This window comes from Poecilia reticulata, linkage group LG5, assembly GCF_000633615.1.
Source record: "Poecilia reticulata strain Guanapo linkage group LG5, Guppy_female_1.0+MT, whole genome shotgun sequence".
In the NCBI taxonomy this organism is placed as follows: domain Eukaryota; kingdom Metazoa; phylum Chordata; class Actinopteri; order Cyprinodontiformes; family Poeciliidae; genus Poecilia; species Poecilia reticulata.
This window is the reverse complement of record NC_024335.1, coordinates 23,741,927-23,761,764: the sequence shown is the minus strand read 5'-3', so window position 1 is coordinate 23,761,764 and position 19,838 is coordinate 23,741,927. Positions and strand designations below refer to the sequence as shown.

The 19,838-nt window shown below is 39.6% G+C and overlaps 1 protein-coding gene across 1 annotated transcript in view; it reads left to right on the top strand.

Annotated features, from left to right (window-relative positions):
• grm2a (glutamate receptor, metabotropic 2a) overlaps positions 1-19,838 on the top strand; it is a 48,165-nt gene that overhangs the window by 16,497 nt on the left and 11,830 nt on the right. Inside the window, exon 3 of the mRNA XM_008409855.2 lies at positions 18,025-18,862. Coding sequence (XP_008408077.1) covers positions 18,025-18,862 — 838 coding nt within the window. The remainder of the gene's footprint in view (positions 1-18,024; positions 18,863-19,838) is intronic.

The following is a 19,838-nucleotide window of genomic DNA, read 5'->3' as shown; positions in this document are numbered from 1 at the left end:
TCATCCTGACTCAGCCAGCCAGAGGACAAAGTCTTTCTCGCTCACTTCAAAAAGCATGCTTCGCCTCACTTCAGCTGCAGCCGCCTCCTGTTCCAGATATACGCTCCTTTAAAGAAAGGAACGCACTTCGGCCCTCCTAGAAATATAATTGGATTCAGATCGCTTCTAGACCAAAGATGATGATGTAACCCTGCCTGTGGCAGTCTGCTTCCCGTTGTGAGTAGCCAACAGTTTCTGTCAAGTTTCAAGGTAACTGGATGGTTGAAATGGAGACTCTTCTGATTTTAAGTGGCACAGAGTCGACGAGGTGTCAGATATTTTAACACGATAGCATCCGCCACGCCCCTGCGCCAAACGGCAGCAGCTTTAACTGCTCGTCCAAGGCGAGCCGAATCCGTTCTTTCATGTTGTTTATTCCACATTCTGGTCCTGCCGTCTGACTGTTGCAGCTGAAATTGAGGCTCATCAGACCCGGCAATGTTTTTTCAATCTATTTTCCTCCAATTTTGGTGAGGTGGTGCAAACACTTTTCAGCTTTTAGCAGACAGGAGAAACGCCTGGTGTGGTGTCGTTGCCCATTTCCTTCATGTTGCGCGCTCAGAGACGGCCTTCTGCATACCTCGGTTGTAACGTGTCACGTCAAAGCAGTCTGCAGATTTCCCTCTGACCTTTGAAATTGACCTTTGATATTTTTGTCCACCCAACTGCTTCCCGTTGCTCCATTTCAAACCACTCTCCAGAAATATGAGTATGTGTGAAACTCCCATAGATCAGCAGTTTCTGATCTAAAAGCTAACAACCGTGCAGCGTTCAAAGCTACTTAAATCCTCCTTCTTCCTCATTCTGATGCTCAGTTTCAACTCCAGTAAACTGTTTTCACCATATCTGGACATCTAAATGCTGCTTCATGATTGGCTGATTTGCTGTGCACTCAAGAGCAAATAATTGAACTGAGCTGTCTAATAAAGTAGCTGGTGAGTAAACACACACACACACACACATACGCGCAAGCACACACAAATGCCTTACAACCAAAAGGTTCTGAGTTCGAATCCCGGCCCGGGGTCTGTCTTTATGGAGTTTGCATGTTCTCCCTGTGCATGGTGGGTTCTCTCCAGGTACTCCGGCTTCCTCCCACAGTTTGGAAACACAACTGTTAGGTTAATTGGTCGCTCTAAATTGGTCGCTCTAAATTGTCCTCAGGACAATTGTTGTGTGTCTCCGAGTTGCTCTGTGATATATGGATGACCTGTCCAGGGTGTAACTGCCTGTCATCCAATGACCGCTGGACATTGGATGACAATGTCCAGCGGTCATTGTCTATTCTTGCATGGACAAGCAAGAATAGACCAGATTCAATGGAGTTATAGGAGTTTTTTGGTGTAACTATAAGTCTAAATACTATAAGAATTACTTAAATTTAAGATTGGATTTTTATGCTACTGGTACCTTCAACAGGTACCTATGGATACCGTTTTGAAGGTACCCACGAGTAATAAAATAAAACAAAAAAATTAAATTGATTATTAGATTGAATATATTGCAGCACAAATGCGTTTAAAGTTCGTCGATCCTTGACTTAGGATCGACGAACATATTGTACGTCGATCCTAAATCAAGGAGACAAGCTAAATGAATTATTCTGACAGTCTAAAGTCTGAACTTATGATTTAGAGGTTAGAAGTCATTTTTCCAGAGTACATCCACAGAATGTTGGCTAATTTAATCAAAACCCTAAGATGCTCTGATTTTGACTTTTCCAAAAAGACACCAGTGGTCACTATTTAGTGTAATCCAAGAATAGTCAGGTAACGTATTGTTAGAGAGCTTACAGAGAAGTGATGTAAGACGATTCAGAGCTTAAAACAAACAGAAAATTATACAAAAGATAAAAAGAGAGAATAAAAAAATGAAGTGGAAAAAAGTTACTTTACAAGTTGATTTTTTTTTAAAATAAATAAATTAAATTTGTGATGCACTAAATCTAAAGGATGGAAGACATCTGAAGAACTCGGATGATAGAAAATAAATAAATGTTTCCTTTCTTGAACAGAAAACAAAGATGTCTCACTTAACTGAAATCAGTAGTGATCGTCTTTAATTGTGTAGGCTGTAAAATTCAGCTTCTATTTAAAGCGGGACTCACAAATACACTCAAGAGGGATACGCCAGGCATCAGGTAAAATATGTTACACCAGTTAAATTGACACAAAAATAAATAATCAACCACTCAGTATGAAATTTTGTAGACTTTTAGCAACAATGATATATTACAAAAACCACAAACTAAGAAAATAATAATAGTTATCTTGATAAATAAACCAGTAACCAAAAATCCCTCAAAAATAAGGTTAGGCTAGATTTAATTCACCCAGTTCATGTCAGTAAAGAAACCCTACTGGTTAAATGTTCAAATATTCTCTATCCTTTTTAATGCGAATATTGTCCACAAAAGAGTTCCATATCCTGGGAGAATTTCTCCATTTAATCCAAAGTCCCAATCCAAAACGAAAAATCCAAAGCGTCAAAGCCCCCTCCCTAAAAAAATGAGAAAAAAAGAGTGGTACCACCAAAACCCCCCAAAAAGAAACGTAAAGTCCAGATCTCACCGGGAATGTCTTTCTTGTCCCCCCGGTGGCGTCTTCTCGCACCGTCGGCGTCCTATAGCCAATTGGCTTCCTCTTTCACCTGGCGGCGTTTCCTGGGTACAAACTCCAATCCAGCTCCTAAAGCGCACGATCCGCGGCGCTGGGGCGAACTTTGATTGCTGTTCCATCTCTTTTCTTTGATTTATTACTTGTTTTAAACATTCAGTCAAGTCAAGTCTCCCTCTGCACGGATCTGACGGTGAGCGTCTTCCGCTCTGGTTGCGCCGCCGCACACGCCCCTTTTTATACACTAATACAGTGGTGGAGAAAGTACTCAAAAAATGTACTTAAGTAAAAGTACAAATACACAGTCAAAAATGTACTTAAGTAAAAGTCAAAGTACCACATTAACATTTTACTTAAGAAAAAGTAAAAAAGTTCTGGCTTTTAAAAATACTTAAGTATTAAAAGTAAAAGTACTCGCTGAATGCATTACCTAATCGCTAATATCATAAAGTGTGCCGATCGCATTTAATTTTAATACATCAGAAATGTGCCATTTTAATTAACACTACCACAGATTAAACATGTTCTTATTGTGTTTATTCTCTGTAACAGTTTAGTCTTAGATATGTGATTCTATGAATCATAATTTCAGGGATGGAAACATTTTGTCTCCTGTCCTAACATAGCATGAACTTCATTAGTCACATTTATTTAGAAAGAAATCCAACTGAAAGGGGATGTAAAGAAGGTGCGGGCGGGGTGGAGGACATGCAACCAAGGAGCCATGTAGCAGAGTTGTAGTCAAGACCACCGAACCCGAGACCAAGACCAGCGCCCCGCGCTAAATGACACAATAACATTGTTTACCTATCAAAATTGGTTTTCAGATTGATCTGAAAGATCCACATTCCCATAAAAACACTTAGATATTAAATACTTAGAGCTGAAATATATTTAACCAGTATCAATTAAAACTCACTTCCTTCTGTTTTGCTTTCATCGCTGTGCTACAATCCACAGAGGTCTCCTGCTATCCCTAGAAAAATAACGCCCTGGGCGGTTGCCCATATTGCATATGTCAGAAACCACAACTGAAACATCGCAATTAACGGTAAATAACGTTCAACTATGAACACTGTCCAACGTTCAACTTTTACTTATTCAGCGATTAAATGAATGTCTACCGCACACTGTGTACCGCAGTGTACACAAGAACAAAGAACGGCTCTCAGTGAGGCTTCAGTCCTTAGGACTTAGTAAAGATCCGTCCAGAAGAATCGGATCGTTCCTGAATGTCATATCACTATATTGCAGACTTTGGTCACAGCGGTGTCCCATAAATGCGACACCTCAGTCAACACCTCCACACAATAATTCAGCGCATGAGTGGCAACTTTTTTTCATCAGATGCAACATGTGTCTCAGTACAGCTAGCTTTGCTAGCACAGATCTTACCTTTCTTTAAGCTTTCCTTCCAAGTGACGCTAAAAGTTGGACGAAGTCCCACCGTCTGTGAAAGCGAAGCGCTGCTGATTTTACATGTCGCCATATCAATTTATGCAGCGCTATTATATTATAGACAGACATCTCCTCCCGCTCAGAGGAAACCACTGCGCATGTCTGGAGCTCCGCGCGCGAGTAAAGGTGGAGCCGATGGGTGACAACAGACACTAAGTCACGTTATTGCTCGGATTTTACGGCGCCACCTTAAGTCCCTGAACGTCACATTTTAACGGAAGAAAAGAGCAACGCGACTTGGATGTAACGAGTAACGCGACAGTTTTGTAGAAATGTAGTGAAGTAGAAAGTACAGATACTTACTGTAAAATGTAGTGGAGTAAAAGTAGAAAGTCCCCATTATTAAATCTACTTAAGTAAAGTACAGATACACAAAAACTGTACTTAAGTACAGTAACGAAGTACTTGTACTTCGTTACTTCCCACCACTGCACTAATATCAGCCACACCTAAAAACCAGCATGACCTGCCCAACAATCAGTTTTAAAAGTGGAAATTCAGAATAATTTTACAATGAAATAACAGCAACTGTTGTACAAACCAGATGATACATTTACTCTTTAATGTATTTATCCAGGGGGAAAAAAAACATGGTGGTTATGTTACAAGGCTGTTCTAGATATTGCAGAGCTTTGCCAGCATCTACTGTAATGATGGCAAAACAGCATGACAGTACAGTACAATCATGAGCGTACAGATCGAGGGCTCCCAGGGAAGTGATGTAAGAGGAGGATTCAGAGCAACGGCGGAAGGATTCCTGGTGAAAGGCACACAGCTTGGAAATGAAGGAGTTGATAAACGAGGTGTAATTTTAGCGAAACCCTGCATCTGGGACTCCTTAGAGACTGTCCTTGTCTTGTGGTAATTTATGGATGTGCTATTAAGAGCCTACGGTCTGCCTGAGCTTCTATCTGTATCTTCCCCATCAGTGGTAGTAAACTGCGGGACGCAGCTCTCTTTCTCACCATGAATAGCTTTCTGCACTGTGGTACGGCTCTTTGTCTTGGCTGGCTGGTGAGTGTTTAATCATGGCAGCATAAATGTGCTCATAGCAAGCGGCCTGTGACCGCGTAATTATTATTTTTTTGCATGTTCGTAAGGCTTTAAAGATTTGCTGCGTAAACCGTGCCCTTTATAAATAAGATGAGGTGTATCTTTTTAGACGTTTTATTGCCCAGCTGATGATATTATTACACAAAGATATGTATTTGGGGCAAGGGAACGTGTGGCATTTCTGTGCTGCCGCTGGATACGATCTCCACCTAATTTCTTTGTCCTTTCTAACTGCCTGGTTTGTGCATAATCTATAGCCTGTCAGACCTTTTGGTGAACCAGCCCCGCTGTGTGAAAGGTTACAAAGTCTGCCCCTCGGTGACAACAGCAGGTGGTTAATACAGATGGGTATATTTCACCTCGGAGGGAAGGCAGTTATAGGAAACACAACTGCATCAGCCTAAAAGGCCCCTCGCCGTCGAGGCGACGTAGAACACGAAGGCAGAACAGGGCAAAACCGACAGGTGGCAAGAACGCCGAGTGCCGCCTAAATGTGTCACAACGTCGAATCGTGTTGCTGTGCTGCTGGTGTTGTGAGGTGACAATCGCAGATACGAGGGCGGATCTGGCTCCGGGCCCGGCCGCGCTGGCGTTATACGGGCACAGATTGAGTTGAAGCGAGGAGGCGAAGTTCTGTGACGCTCTCTCACAGGCGAGGCCCCATCTCCCCCCATCTGTGGCTGCAGCCGGGCTGTCTGGTGGCTTGGCAGAGGTGTGCAGGCACACACAGAGGATGTCGAGCAATCGCACCAACGGATCGTGTTTCACAGAAACACTGAGACGGTGACGGGCAGACGTAAGCGCGGAGAAGGAGATGGAGTGAGTCACATGGCTTCGTAATGCTCGACAAGCAAAGCCTGGATCTTATGAACAGTTAGAGGGAAGTCTGTAGTGCCATCTGGACAGTTTGAGTGTACTTGTAGAGAAATTTATGTGACTCGAGTATTTAGCCTTGAACATTCCCCCTCGTGGTTTTTCCACGGTGACCTGTTTACTACATACAGGCTCTTAATTTACGCATAAGGGCCTGAACTGTTGCCCAGAAACACGATGACCCGCTGGAGTTAATCACGTTTTGCTCATTGAAAGCTTCAGTGGGGAAAGTATGAAAAAGGTCAAGCAAGTTTACCATTCAGAGGTGACCCAAGGTTGCAAGAGGCACTAAGCAAAGCTGAATTCAGAGGCCCTGCATTCCCCACTGTGTCACAGACCTCTTTTTAATTTTAACCAACTTCAGTGATCTAGTGAGACGCATGACTTCCCGCTGCAGCAGCAGAGCCCAGAATGTGATTAAAAAAACATGAAATCAGACCTAGACTGCATTAATATTAGATTGTTTCATAGTAGTTTTGGTTGGAATGTGTGATAGATGCTAAATTAACTATGACCGTTGTGACTGCTAATTGTAGCAGTAGAGGGAAAATAAAAGGACTGATTTCCAGCAACAAAACTGTAAACCGTTGTTTGTAGAAAGCTGATTTGATTATAGTATTTAATGTAAAATGCAGAACAAAAATGAATGGCTGTATGTAAATGTTGTGTTTGGCAACGAAGAAACCTGTTGCTATTAGAAACCTGAGAACAACATTTAGCTACTTTTATAAACTGTGGAGTACTTATTACTTTAGGCCAACACTTGCAACAGGAAAATTAGTATTAGTTAGAACAAACTTAAGATCCAGAAAAACTCCTTCTACTTTATAAATTGTGCAGTGCTTATTCTTAATTATACAACCAGGACAGGAATATTTAGCTTTATACTTCACTCAACCCAGAGCAGGAATTAGAGCAAACTTAAAATCCAAATCTTATTAGTTTATCTAGAGAAACTTGGCTTAGATCAACATTTATTATTAAACTTTTAATATTGGAGCAAGACCAACTCCTGTTAGTTTACAAATCTAGAGCAAACTTAGAACGTACCATCTAGTTTTATAGAATCAAACATGGAGAAGAACCAACATTTAGTTTTATCATAGCAAGAATCCAGAGAAACCTCTACTATTTTATAAATTATGAATTACTTATTCTTATTCTTATTAAACATGGGGAACCAACATGTAGTTTTATACTTTTACCTTTTTGTCTTTCTTTTGGTTTGTTGTTTTGTTATATTTCCTTTATGTAAATCACTTTGAACTGCCTTGTTGCTGAAAATGTATATAAATAAAATTACATTACCTTACTTTACCTATTACAAAGTTAACAGAAGGTTTGAATTGTCAGTAAGTTTAAATTGGGAGACGCCTATCAACCATAATGGGAAAGGATCTGTCTGGGTTTCTAACCAAACAAGCAGACAGAGATTTAAAGAGGAGCAGCAAAAGCAAATGAGGTGGATTAGCTTGCTAACAGCTGATGGTGTCATCCAGTACATGTGACTGTGACGTATCGTCTCTGTTGCCCAGATAGTGAGCATTGGTCATACACAAACAGTCTTCACTCTTGAGATTCATTGCAAGACCGACCGATGCCGAGGATCCGTCATGCTGACAGCATCACCGTCCACACCAATTCTACACCGTCTAAGACGAAAATGAAAACAGAACAGAGCAGACATAATGCAACAACTAAAAAATCTACCAGGTAATCCGATTTGGCTAATGGTCCTACTTTGGAAAAAAAAAATGGGGGTTGAAGAGGATCCTTAGAAAGTTACCCTAGTTCCTGGGAAAACATCCTGCAGTGCAAACTCTGCAGGATGCAAATCTGAAGACATATAAAATGTCATAAAATATATTCATATGCTTCAACAGGCTAGCTTTTATAGCGTATTTGCTTTGTTGCCATGCATTGTCTTAAATGTGTAGATTAATCCAAACTGCTGTATCCTCCTATTACAGCCCAGGAGCATCTTGCCTCAAGTGTTTGCTTTTGAATAAAACATGAGCAAGCCTGCTTTTGCTACCCAAGCAGCAGATAGTGCTGCTATGTCTGCCTCACTGGTGAGAGAGCATCAGCAGGCAGAGGATCATAACCACCAGGGCACATAAGAAGGACAACACCTTTTGAATATCAAGCTCTCTAATGTTCGCAGAACAAATCAATTACAGGAGGAAATCTCTGAAAGCTGTGGAACGCGTACAACAACTCAGGACAAAATCAACAAGCTGAATTCTTGTAAAGTGAGACTTCACCATTCGGGCAATTAACTAAAAGTGGCACGTTCCAAAAAAATCACAGAACCGATAAAAACATATTGATGATTTAGTATATTGTATTCAGAAACTTTCAGCAATCCGATTTAAATCCATCACACATAACTCTGCTTCATTTCAGAGAGGCTCCCTCTAATACCTATGATTCATGCAGAGGATTTAAACACTGAAACTCGCATATCTACATCAGGAAGAACTATGGTGATAAGTGGTTTCGTGGAAATGCATCATTCATAGATGAAACTGAATAATGTGCTCTGAAATTGTGAATAATTGACAGTGATTGGATTATTCAGTGGCTCGGCAGAATCCAATATACGAGCTGTTGAAATACATACCGTGTCCATCGCTCTGTGAACGCTCTCTGAATCTAATGGATCAATCTCACAACGAAGTACAGTCAGCGGCACCTGAAAATGATCAACCAAGTGATATTTTATTATCAAACCGTGTGCCTCTGATGCAGCTGTCACTAAATTAAGAAGCCTTAATGTCACAGAGTTACTGATTTCATGATTAAATGATGTGCAACTTTACACTTAAATGCAATCTTAACAGTTGCATGACTCCAGTGGCACCAACTGAGTATATCAGATCAATTTATTGTCATGTGATTGTTTATTAGCTTACAAAAAGACAGAAAGCATTTTCTGGGAATCTCCAACAGATCAATGTAAAAAATAATTAAAGTGACATAAATTACACAACATGGTAGCAAAAAAGCAAACATCCAAGCAGCATCTGAGCATTTTGTCAGCTGGTATCAGACCAGCTGTTGAGCCCTCCACTGATTCTGATATTAATGCTTTTCATGTGGAAGCAGTCAAAAGATAAAAGTTAATGAACAGGATATAAAAAGTCTCTGATAATTAGATGAGATTTATTTAGCATCAATCAAGTATAATCACACTTCAACCTGAACCTTTAATTAACATAAGAAGTGATTAGTCACACTAAGATATACATTCAGCAATAACTCAATTAAACAAAAATCAACACAAACAAACAGGAGTTGTGACTTGGCTCCTTCCTGTAAAGTTGCGGATTTCGTTTTCAACAGGCTTCTCATTAAAACCATGTAGCCAAATTAAAAATTGCAAGAAATCATCTGGCACAGTTTTTTTTTTTTACTGCATAATACTTTTAACATGTGTAAATATAATGTTCGTGCCTGTCCACTGCTGATGCATGCATATGTCGGGGTGTTTCACGGAGCCGCGCCGGGCCGTACACGTGTGACACTGAGTGGAGCTAACGACCGCTGCTTTGGGAATAGTGTTATTGCTGCAGACGCACACCGAGAGACAGTCTTCTGGGAAGAGCAGATGGGCTTTTCATGTAGAAATAATCACGACCATCCAAAAAAGTACGGCTGATATTTCCTGGATCAGGCCACTCGGATGTTGCTGCGTCTCTCTGTCTCTGTTTTCATTCCTTTGTTGGCCCCCAGTCCTAACCATCATTTGTGGAAACAAGAGCTAGAAAATAATTTTGGATTCGTTTCGCAGATTTGTTGTGTATGTTGCACAGGTAGCGTCAACAAATATTCTCTCATTAATTTAATTTTAAAGCCACTGTGAACAATCATTCTCCATATTCTTACTGTAACACAAATTAGAATACATTTTCTAAATAAGAATATATTTCTCGATCTTTCAGAGACGGTTTGATTACTTTGTTTTAAAATGACCTGTTCAATCACCCTTCTACTTGCTCTCACTTTGGCTCTTCCAAGCCTCTTATTTCTCTCTCCCCTGTGTCTCTCGTTCACGAAGCACATTGAAATATTGCTGTTTCAGCACCAACACCCCATCAAACTCAACAGATGTGAGCAGCTTGCACTCTCTTCATTTTCTCTTCACATAATAAAAATGGGGTCATTGTTTTGCGTCCCGGACAGAGGGGTATGTGCTCCGTGCTCTCGCCCTACACCGATCACCAGGACTCCCTCGCCCCCAGCGTAGCAGCTGACTGCATCACGCTGTCCTCATTATGCCCCGGGTACATGGTGCAGTAGTGAGCACAGGTCTTCTTACAGCGTTCCTGTCCTCTTTTTCTAAAAGCAGGCAGTGCAACAGGTGTCGTTTTCATCTTCTCTTCTCCCCTTGCAGCTTTCAAGATGGAAAATGTTTTACACTGGCTGAAAGTCGCAAAAGGCACTGTTCTCTGATGATTTAATGTTTTTTTATTTTTATTATTATTCTGGCTGAAGTTGTGACAAAATGTTCTGAGACAAACACAAAAGCCTTTAGTCAAAATGTTATTAAAATATTTGTCATGTGTTTCTATAGCATATTAAGTTCATTAAAAGGTATTTTATAAGCTTGAAAAAGCTCCTTTGAGTTTCTCAGCATGTAAGATTTTAAGTTTTTTGGATATAGACCAAAAATATCAATATTTTGATGCCTGAGCATGATGAACATGCTGGACACGGTGGTTCATCGTGTAGAAAAAATACAATTCATCAAAAAAAATTATCACTAAGTTTCTCATGAGAAAAATGTTGATAGCACTCTTTAGCTTCACACATTATTATTGCAATGCCCATGCACCGTTTGCCATTTAAATATTTGTAAATAAACTGTTTCTGATTTGTATTCACAAATATACGCTTATTTTTACTTTTGTATTTTAAGATGTTTTAATTCATTTTAATTCATGTTCAGTTATTTATGATTTTGCAATCATTAGTTTATTCATTTAGTTTTGCACACTTGGAAAGGGATTACTGTAACATGGTAAATCAGTAGATCAGTAGATCAAAACACTTTTAGTATTGCTTTCAGTATGAACGATTCTAGTAAAGATGGAAATGTCGGGATGTCTGCAGAACATTTTTCTTCTTTCTGTAATGTCACAAAATGACTGGAAGTACTGAAGTTACTAAAAATGTGATCCCGATTCTTTTCCAAAAACCTTTTGCAGCGCACAATGTGCATGTTTCTATTTTTTATTTTTTTTGCTCCTTTTCCTGGTCCCCGACTGTCTCCCATCAAAATCTTCCAGTTGAGCATTACAGTCAGCTCAAGGAGCAATAGACGAAGGTGTCCTGGTCTGCTGAATCCCATTTTCTTTCAAATCATTTGGATGGTTGAGTCCATGGGCATTGCTTGCATAAGGAAGACATGCCACCAGGATGCATTATGGAAAGAAAGCAAGCCGCCTGTGGATGAAGTGTGATGCTTTGCGGCAAGCTTTTGCCGAAAGACGCTGGTTTCGGACTTTTTTTGACGGTGGAGTGAACGTCCAAAAAACGAGAAACAATGGTCCACAGGACAGAGTAACTTGTCTTCTTCAAGATTCGATGCCGGGTTGCCACTAGAAATCCAGATGTTCACTGGGATTTATTTAGTTAAAAATTAGGGCAATTTTAAGGACAGAGTGGAAAAACTCCTCATCATTAGGTGGTCAACTCATGCCTAAAAGCCTTTAAATACGAAAGCTACTCTGCTCAAGATTTACTTATTCTATGAAATGAATAGCATACATATCTAAAACGATGAAATAAAGAAGTATGAAAAGCCAAAACAGTGAAGGAGGACAGGAGAAAAAGCCCAATTGAAAAAGCACACACACAAAAACAAACTGACAGTTTGAATAACAAAATAAACAGTCTCCCAGCTTCAATGATAACTTGTAGCTTTTGTCCAGAGGTCGCAGAACCAATCGCAAACGATAAACACAAAGAAAGAGAAAGAAATAAAGAAAGAAAGCAGAAACCTATTTAGTGCCAACCATGACTTTATGCATGGCACATCTCCACCTTTTTCTGGCCGACACTCTCTGATGTCATGCAGTTTACTCCTCTAGCTTTCTGCTGTCCTCTTCAATCGTATCTCTTGCTCCTTTGAAGTCATCAAAGCAGAGATTAGTCAAAGAAAATCTTTGTGTCGTAGTGGCCGGTTAGCTGATCGTTTTCTACATTGCCACATTTGGCAATAGTAATTCTATCATGAATGATTGAGGAGGATTCTGTATTTTCATGTCCAACAGTTCAGCTTGATTATCCCCATCACTGTCACATGACAGACTCAGTCTTCAGCATCCCGTTGATGAGTTTTGGCAGGTTGGAGAGATTTGGCTCTTTATGTAAAGATCTTGTAAAGATCTAAAGGTTCCCTTATAAGCATCAGTGTCTTGTCTGTCGTTGCCTCACAGCCTTTTGAACATGGCTTCTTTTATAAGAAGATTAGAGCTCTGTTTAATGTAACCATATAGAAATTACTCACACTGTGCTGCAAGCACTGAAAAATTCCTGCTTCATGGATGATTAAAAAAAAAAAAATCTTATCCTGGTGTTGAATAATATCGTACACAGACCATTAATAATTTTTCTAATCGTCTCAGGTAATTTTTATTTCTTTTTCATGACAGTAGTTTGGCTTTTTTCCTATCTTTCCTATCTTTAATAGAAAATAATGTGTAATGATTTAAAAATGCCTTTTTAAAAGCTTATTTGTTAGTTCTTGTTTTTATGAAAAACAAATATAATCCGGTACAATTTTTTCTAACCAGGCTTAACATCCTTTCAACATAAGACTCTATTATTTACAATCATTTTTATTTAGTGGCATTATCTTAGTTTTTTTACAAAATAATTTTACTATAAAATTATATAAAGAGAAATGTACAGACATTTGTTGGAAAAACTACCATAAAAGTACAATTTAAGGTTTTCTGCAGGCTCCACATAATGCTGTGATTAAACTTTTGAAGCTACATGCTATGCTGTGTGAACACTGTACTTCTCCTTAAACACACAATATTCATAGTAGAACATGGTGGTGGCAGCATGATGCTGTGGCAGATGCCTTTTCTCATCCAGGAACAAGGAGGCTGGACAGAATTGATGGAGCAAATTACAGCGCAATCCTGAAAGAAAGCCTGTTAGAGAAAGATAAAACACCCGTGGTAATGGTTTATTTTACAGCAGGATAACAGTCCTAATCTTGGAACCAGAACTGCAATGAAATGTCTCAAACGAAAGGGTGAATATGAAATTTTAGCTTTATGTGAAACCTGAATATTGGCCAAAAGATTCCTGAGAATAACCACTTCTAAATGTTCAAAAGATACTTATGACAGTACAAGTAGGTATCCAAGGCAACGTATTAGTTATTTTATAGACACGAGCAAAAAAGAAAATATTTTTCTATAGCCAAAGGTAAAAAACAACAACAAAAAAAACAACCTTCCTCTCCTTTTCCTGCATTTTTTAAAACATAAAATCAAGGAACACAGACTGAGCAAATTTGATTTTTTAATGCTTTAATAAAGAGCAAAAAAAACTGAACCACTCAGACATTTTTGGACATGAATTTCTGCTGAAATGCTCTCAACAATCTTACAATGGAGTGAATAATTTCTGAAAAATGCCGTACTCTGAAAGTTACAGTTAATAAACTCCTTGGAGTCAGTTGACCTGCAGAGAGCTCTGCTACTCATCCTGAACAGCAAAGCACCAAATGTTCAGCTGAACTGCATAAGCATCCCTCGCTTATTTTAAAAAGACCATTCCATTATTAAATAAATGCTTCTTTACTTTTTTTTGCACTGCCCTCTGTATTAAAAAAAACATTTTGTTAAAATATACCAATCTGTATTAGCTATCCAGCTGTTTATTAGAATTTCTGTCAGATTTTCTTCTGATTCTCGGCTGTCTGAGTAAAAAGACTGATAACCTTTTTGTCACACTGTCAGATTTGAAATAATACGCAATAGTCATAATAATTACAGATTTAATGTCAGAAAGTAAGGGGGAAAAAAAAGTTATATCCTTTTACACAGTGAATATAAATAGCCGGTTTCAAATCTTAAGTAAGAAGAAAGTTCAAAGTTTAGATACATTGTTCCTTTAGATTGTAAAAAGAAATCTTTGTAGAAAGAAAAAAACTCAACAGGAGTAGTACTTATTAAACTTTCTCCACTTCCTGTCACACCGTTTCCTTCAATTACTCTGTAGGTCAAACCATTAAAATGAACCAGTAGTGGTGACTGCAGTATATGTGTACACATTTACAGTACATGTGACTGTGAGTAGAGAAGTTGTCTTCCGATGTTTTGAAGGTTGTAGGTTCGATTCCAGCTTTATTCTGTCACATGTCGATGTTACCATGGGAACAGCACCTGCCCACTGATCTCAGCGTATAAATGTGTGTGTTCATAAGTGTGTATGGCTGTAGTGTAAAGGGGCTTTGAGCAGTCAGTATGAGTGTAAAAATGCCATCTAAGTTCAGCTCATTTACCTTTCTTCAACAACATCTCTTTCAAGTTAAAGCTTGGTAAGGCATCTATCCACGCATTTAACACATTTCATCCAATTTTAACCCCGTAGTCCATCTTTCATTAAAAACAAATCAATAAATCCTCAAACTTTACTTCTGATCAGATCTCAGTAGGGATTCATTTTTGATAATCATCAAAATCTGAATAGGAATCACATTTTTCTGGAATCCTCATCCTCTTTCTTTGACAGCAGTTTTGATCAATACTGTGTCTGTTTTTCAGCGTCGTGCCGACAGCGGTGGCAGCGGAAGTCAAGATGCACTGAACAGAATGTTAAATGAGACAAATATGACCTTTTTTCCCGGCGGTTTACTCTCTAAAGCACATAAGAACACAGCCACCATTCCTCACACCTCCACACAATCTCTTTCTCTGTTAATGGATACACTGACAGAAAATGCCGCACACAAGGGAGAGACAAACTCCTGGGAAACTGGTCAATCTTATCCAGCTTTTTGACTCGCGCTGTTACTAAAATTCACCTCTGGTGGCTAAAAGTGAAAGAAAACTGCCACAAATTATAAAACTTCTTCTGTGGTTGGACAACAACATCAAAACAAACTTTTCAGATCTGATCTGACCTTTTCTTGTTGTCTAATGAGTCGTAGTTTGAACATTTTTCTAATAATTAAGCCTGTTTAACTATTAAAATTCAAGGACTGCCTGTTAATAGTCCAAATGAAGGTTTGTAGATGCGAAACAGAAATAAAAAAGTTTGATACCATTATATTAAGGACTGAAAAACCAAAATGGCATTCACTGAAGATAGCTAAAGCTAAAAAAAAAAAAAAAACAACTAAGCAGGAGCAGGATAAAGCAGAGTCCAGGAGAACAGATGAACCAGCAAAGACCGATAAAAACTCATGAGATCATACTGAGAGAAAGTGGAGAAAGCTATTCAATGCAGATGTGATCAGGGGATTAGGAAGAGCTGTGATGGAGAGCAAACAGGCAGACTGAGGGAGGATTAATAATAATGGAAAAGGAAGCAGAACTCTACATAAGGAAACTGCAAACCCAGGGGGGATAGACCTGATGATAATCTGAGAGACGTAAATCCAAACGCAAGAATAAACCAAGAAACTGAACCCAAAGAATGCCAATAAAAATGCAAAAGTGAATCTGCACCATATGCAGAGGATCCAGTCCTCAGTGGAGTTACCCCTGGTTCAAGATCATGCACTGCATGTCTTCCCCTTCGCTTCTCTCTCTTCCACCTGTCTGGCTTCTAATAACTGAATGACACTAAAGGCTTAAAAACATGAAGTACTTTAAATAAATGTCTGATTGTTGAAGAAATGTAATTCCTAAATCATATCGATCAAAAAATGCAGACAGTTTCCTAAATTATTCAGATTGATGTGTACCTAACACGACTACACTTATTTACGCCACCTTTCAAACCACAAATATGTGCACATGTTTTCATAGGTAGCAGCATTTCTTCATGGCAAGAGGCTGGTAACCGCTGGTTTCTATACACATCTGTATCAGGGCTGCCAATAATTGAGAAGGGTGCTTTCCATCACATTACGCTGGGCGGTATTAATTTATTGTCATGAGATGATTATGGAAAAAAACTCATTAGAAGCTGTAAGAGCAGAAATCGGTTTTGTGAGTCTTCGTAGAAGGACTGAGTAATCTGATAATGAACAAAGTAATCAGTGTTAATGTCACTTGCCACTTTTGATTACAGTCTGGTTTCTTTGTGAAGGAGTGAGCACGGTGCCTCCAGACGCCGCTTCACAAGTTTAGAGAGGCTGTCAAAGTAGTTTAAGGAAAGACAATAACTGTCACACGTAAAAGTAATTATTATGCTGTCTGCGCAGCCAGCCTTTCTCCAGCTGACCTAAAACGCTCAGGGGGGAAATAAACTTTTGAACTAATTTGAAATAATCAGTCATGTGTTTCACTGATCCGTCTAATAAACTTGACCTTAAAATATTTCATCGCGAAATAATTAAATGTTGCAAATGTGTGTCGTCATTCTTTTCCCCACACCACTGTCAACCCAAATCGCAGCTAAACTGAGGTGCTTTTGTAGCTAGCGTTGCTGCTCTTTGGTAATTGATACAGACTGAGCTGAGACTGCTCAATACTTTGTCGGCGTAAAGTTCAAAATGCGCTGAAAGGCGTTCCAGAATCAGCTGAGTGACGGCGGCATTAACAAGTCAACTCGAGTTTATTTGTAGAGCGCATTTCAGCAACAAGCCAGTTCAAAGTGCTTCACACAAAACCTACAGTTTTTCAAATCACTTGAAGATGACGTTTTCTGGTTTTTATTTTATTTATTTATTTTTTTACAAAACTGTAGATTAAAGTTACAACTGTCAACGTTTCTCCTGTCTCACTCATAATTATAGGCAACAATTGAGTTGGTGAATCCAAAACATAAATCTGAAATGGAAATACTCTTCGAATGTGAATTTCCTTCTGAGCCCTCTTTGAAATAACTCATTGGCATTCAAGATGTGTTCGTTAAAGTGCGCTTCTCGGAGAGTCGACTTTAGCTAAACCGTAAGTTGAGATGTTCTTCTTTTGAATGTATGAGTCTGGCTCCCCTTAGGCATCCAAAAAAGTGCCTGAAGCAAAAACTAATCTGCAGTTTCTTCTCTGTCCCATATACTGTGTCACAACACTGACAAAAGCTCTCAAAAAAATAGGAAAAGTTACAGGATTCTTTGATAGATTGAATCCTTTTCAATCCCCTAAACTCTGTCCTCAACTGTAATCCAGGTCTCTGTCTTTTCTTCTTTCTAAAGCAAAGTAAAAACCTTGGAAATGTGTGTGTGTGTATGATATATATGTGGCCATGCACACACCTTTTTGTAAGGTACATTTTATGGTAACTTTGTAAAACATTACTGGTCACAAAGGAGAAGCTGAACAAACCATTGTAAAGGAACTGAACTCTTGGTCAGCAGGGGGTGAGTTGCTCAAGGATCCAGCAAAAGAATAGTGAGGAAACAAATGTAGTGAAACATCTGATTTTGAACAGGGGAAAGGCATGCAGTCTATACTCTTTATTATATATTTACAGATGGACAACAGCAAATTTCAGAAGTAATCACCATGTTTCTGAGCTATCATTACGCATCAATGCAAAGTAAGGTGATAATACTTTCCAAAAATATTCACTTTTCATAATTTTTTTGTGAGAACAATAATTGGAAAACATATCATGTTCCTTCAACTGCACAAACATCCACCTCTAAATGGATATTTGTGTGTATCATATAAACTACTAATCAAATAAATTTGACCTTTGGGTTGTAGTAGCCTCTGCAAAAACGTGGAGAAGGGCAACATCTTTACAAGGTGCTGTAGCATTGTTAATGAACAAGATTGATCTAAAATGTGCAAAGGTTGGTATAAAGCTGACAATCATTGTTTGATGTGCTCTATCTTTACTACAGGTTGCAAATCTCCTGCGACTTTTTCAAATCCCCCAGATCAGCTACGCTTCTACAAGTGCCAAGCTGAGTGACAAGACTCGCTACGACTACTTTGCTCGCACAGTGCCCCCTGACTTCTACCAGGCCAAAGCCATGGCAGAAATCCTGCGTTACTTTAACTGGACCTACGTATCGACTGTGGCCTCTGAAGGTGACTATGGTGAGACTGGTATTGACGCCTTCCAGCAGGAGGCGCGCGCTCGACAGATTTGCATTGCCACGTCGGCCAAGGTGAGCCGATCGATGAGCCGCTGGAGCTACGAGAACGTCATCCGCTCCCTTCAGCAGAAGTCCAACGCCAAAGTGGTCATCCTGTTCACCCGCAGTGAGGATGCCCGGGAACTGCTGGTGGCGGCTAATCGGATGAACGTCACCTTCACCTGGGTGGCCAGTGATGGCTGGGGGGCGCAGGAGAGCGTGGTGAGAGGAAGTGAAGCTGTGGCAGACGGGGCGTTCACTATTGAACTGGCTTCTTATCAAATCCCCCACTTCAACCAATACTTCACCGCTCTGCATCCATATAACAACACCAGAAACCCCTGGTTCAGGGAATTTTGGGAAAACCAGTTCCAGTGCGGTCTCCATGACCTGGTTTGTGGAAAACACTCACTCCACGAAGTTCCATTTCAGCCAGAATCTAAGATCATGTTTGTGATGAATGCTGTCTACGCCATGGCTGCTGCCTTGCACAACATGAGGCAGGCCTTGTGCCCAAACTCCACCAAGGTGTGTGACGCTCTCAAACCAGGAAATGGACGCAAGTTTTACAGGGACTACATCTTGAAAGTCAAGTTTGATGGTAAGTACAATTTTTATTTAAACAGTCTAAAAAAAATGCTCAAGACACAAATTAGTTAATATTTATGCTCAGTTAGCATCAGTTAGGCATAGCATTATGACTTCTTCCTATTGGTGTCTTTGCCCCCTTTATTCGGTTGCACTCCTTAAAAGGCTGTTACTGACAAAACATCCCTGATCTGTTGAGGTATCCTTTAATTTGTTACCCTTTAAATTGCGAAGTTGAGCTCCATTGATTGGAAATGTTTGTACCTAAAACTCATAGACTCATAAAACTCTTTGTGAACCGTGTTGCTGGGTGTATTATTCTGCTGAAAGAAGCTGGAGTCATCTGGAAATTCTGTTTCCATGACCGGGTGTTCATTGTCTACAATACAGCTTAGGTAGGTGCTATATGTCAAAGTGACATCCTTAGAAATGACAGCACTCCACTTTCTGTCTCCACCGCTTTACTCCTTCCTGTACGTGATGCATATGCCTGAGGTTATCCAAATAATGTTACAGAAAACATGATTCATCAGAACAGACCACATTCTTACTTTGCCCAAGGGTCCGATTCTGATGTTCACATGTCCAGTGTTGGTTCTTTTGGCAGTGGACAGCAGTAAGAATGGGCAACCTGACAGCTGTGCAGCTATGTAGGCTCTTATGTAACAAACTGCAATTCGCTGTCTATTCTTTACACCTTTATATTAGAACCAACTTTTACTTGCTTAGCAGTTTTAGCTGTAGAAGCTTTTCTATTAGACGGAGCTGACCAGCCTCTGCTCCCGTTTCCCTGTCGCTGTTTCACCACTCTTCCTTTCTTGCACCACTTTTGATGGACACTTAGAGCTGCGGGCTGGGAACGCCCCACAAAAGTTCTGGAAATGCTCTGACTCAGTAGTTTGAGCATTTGTGCATTTTTCTTGCTTCTACAGCAACTTCAAGGACAAAATGTTTCCTTGCAACATACTGTCTTCGAAGCAATAGATACA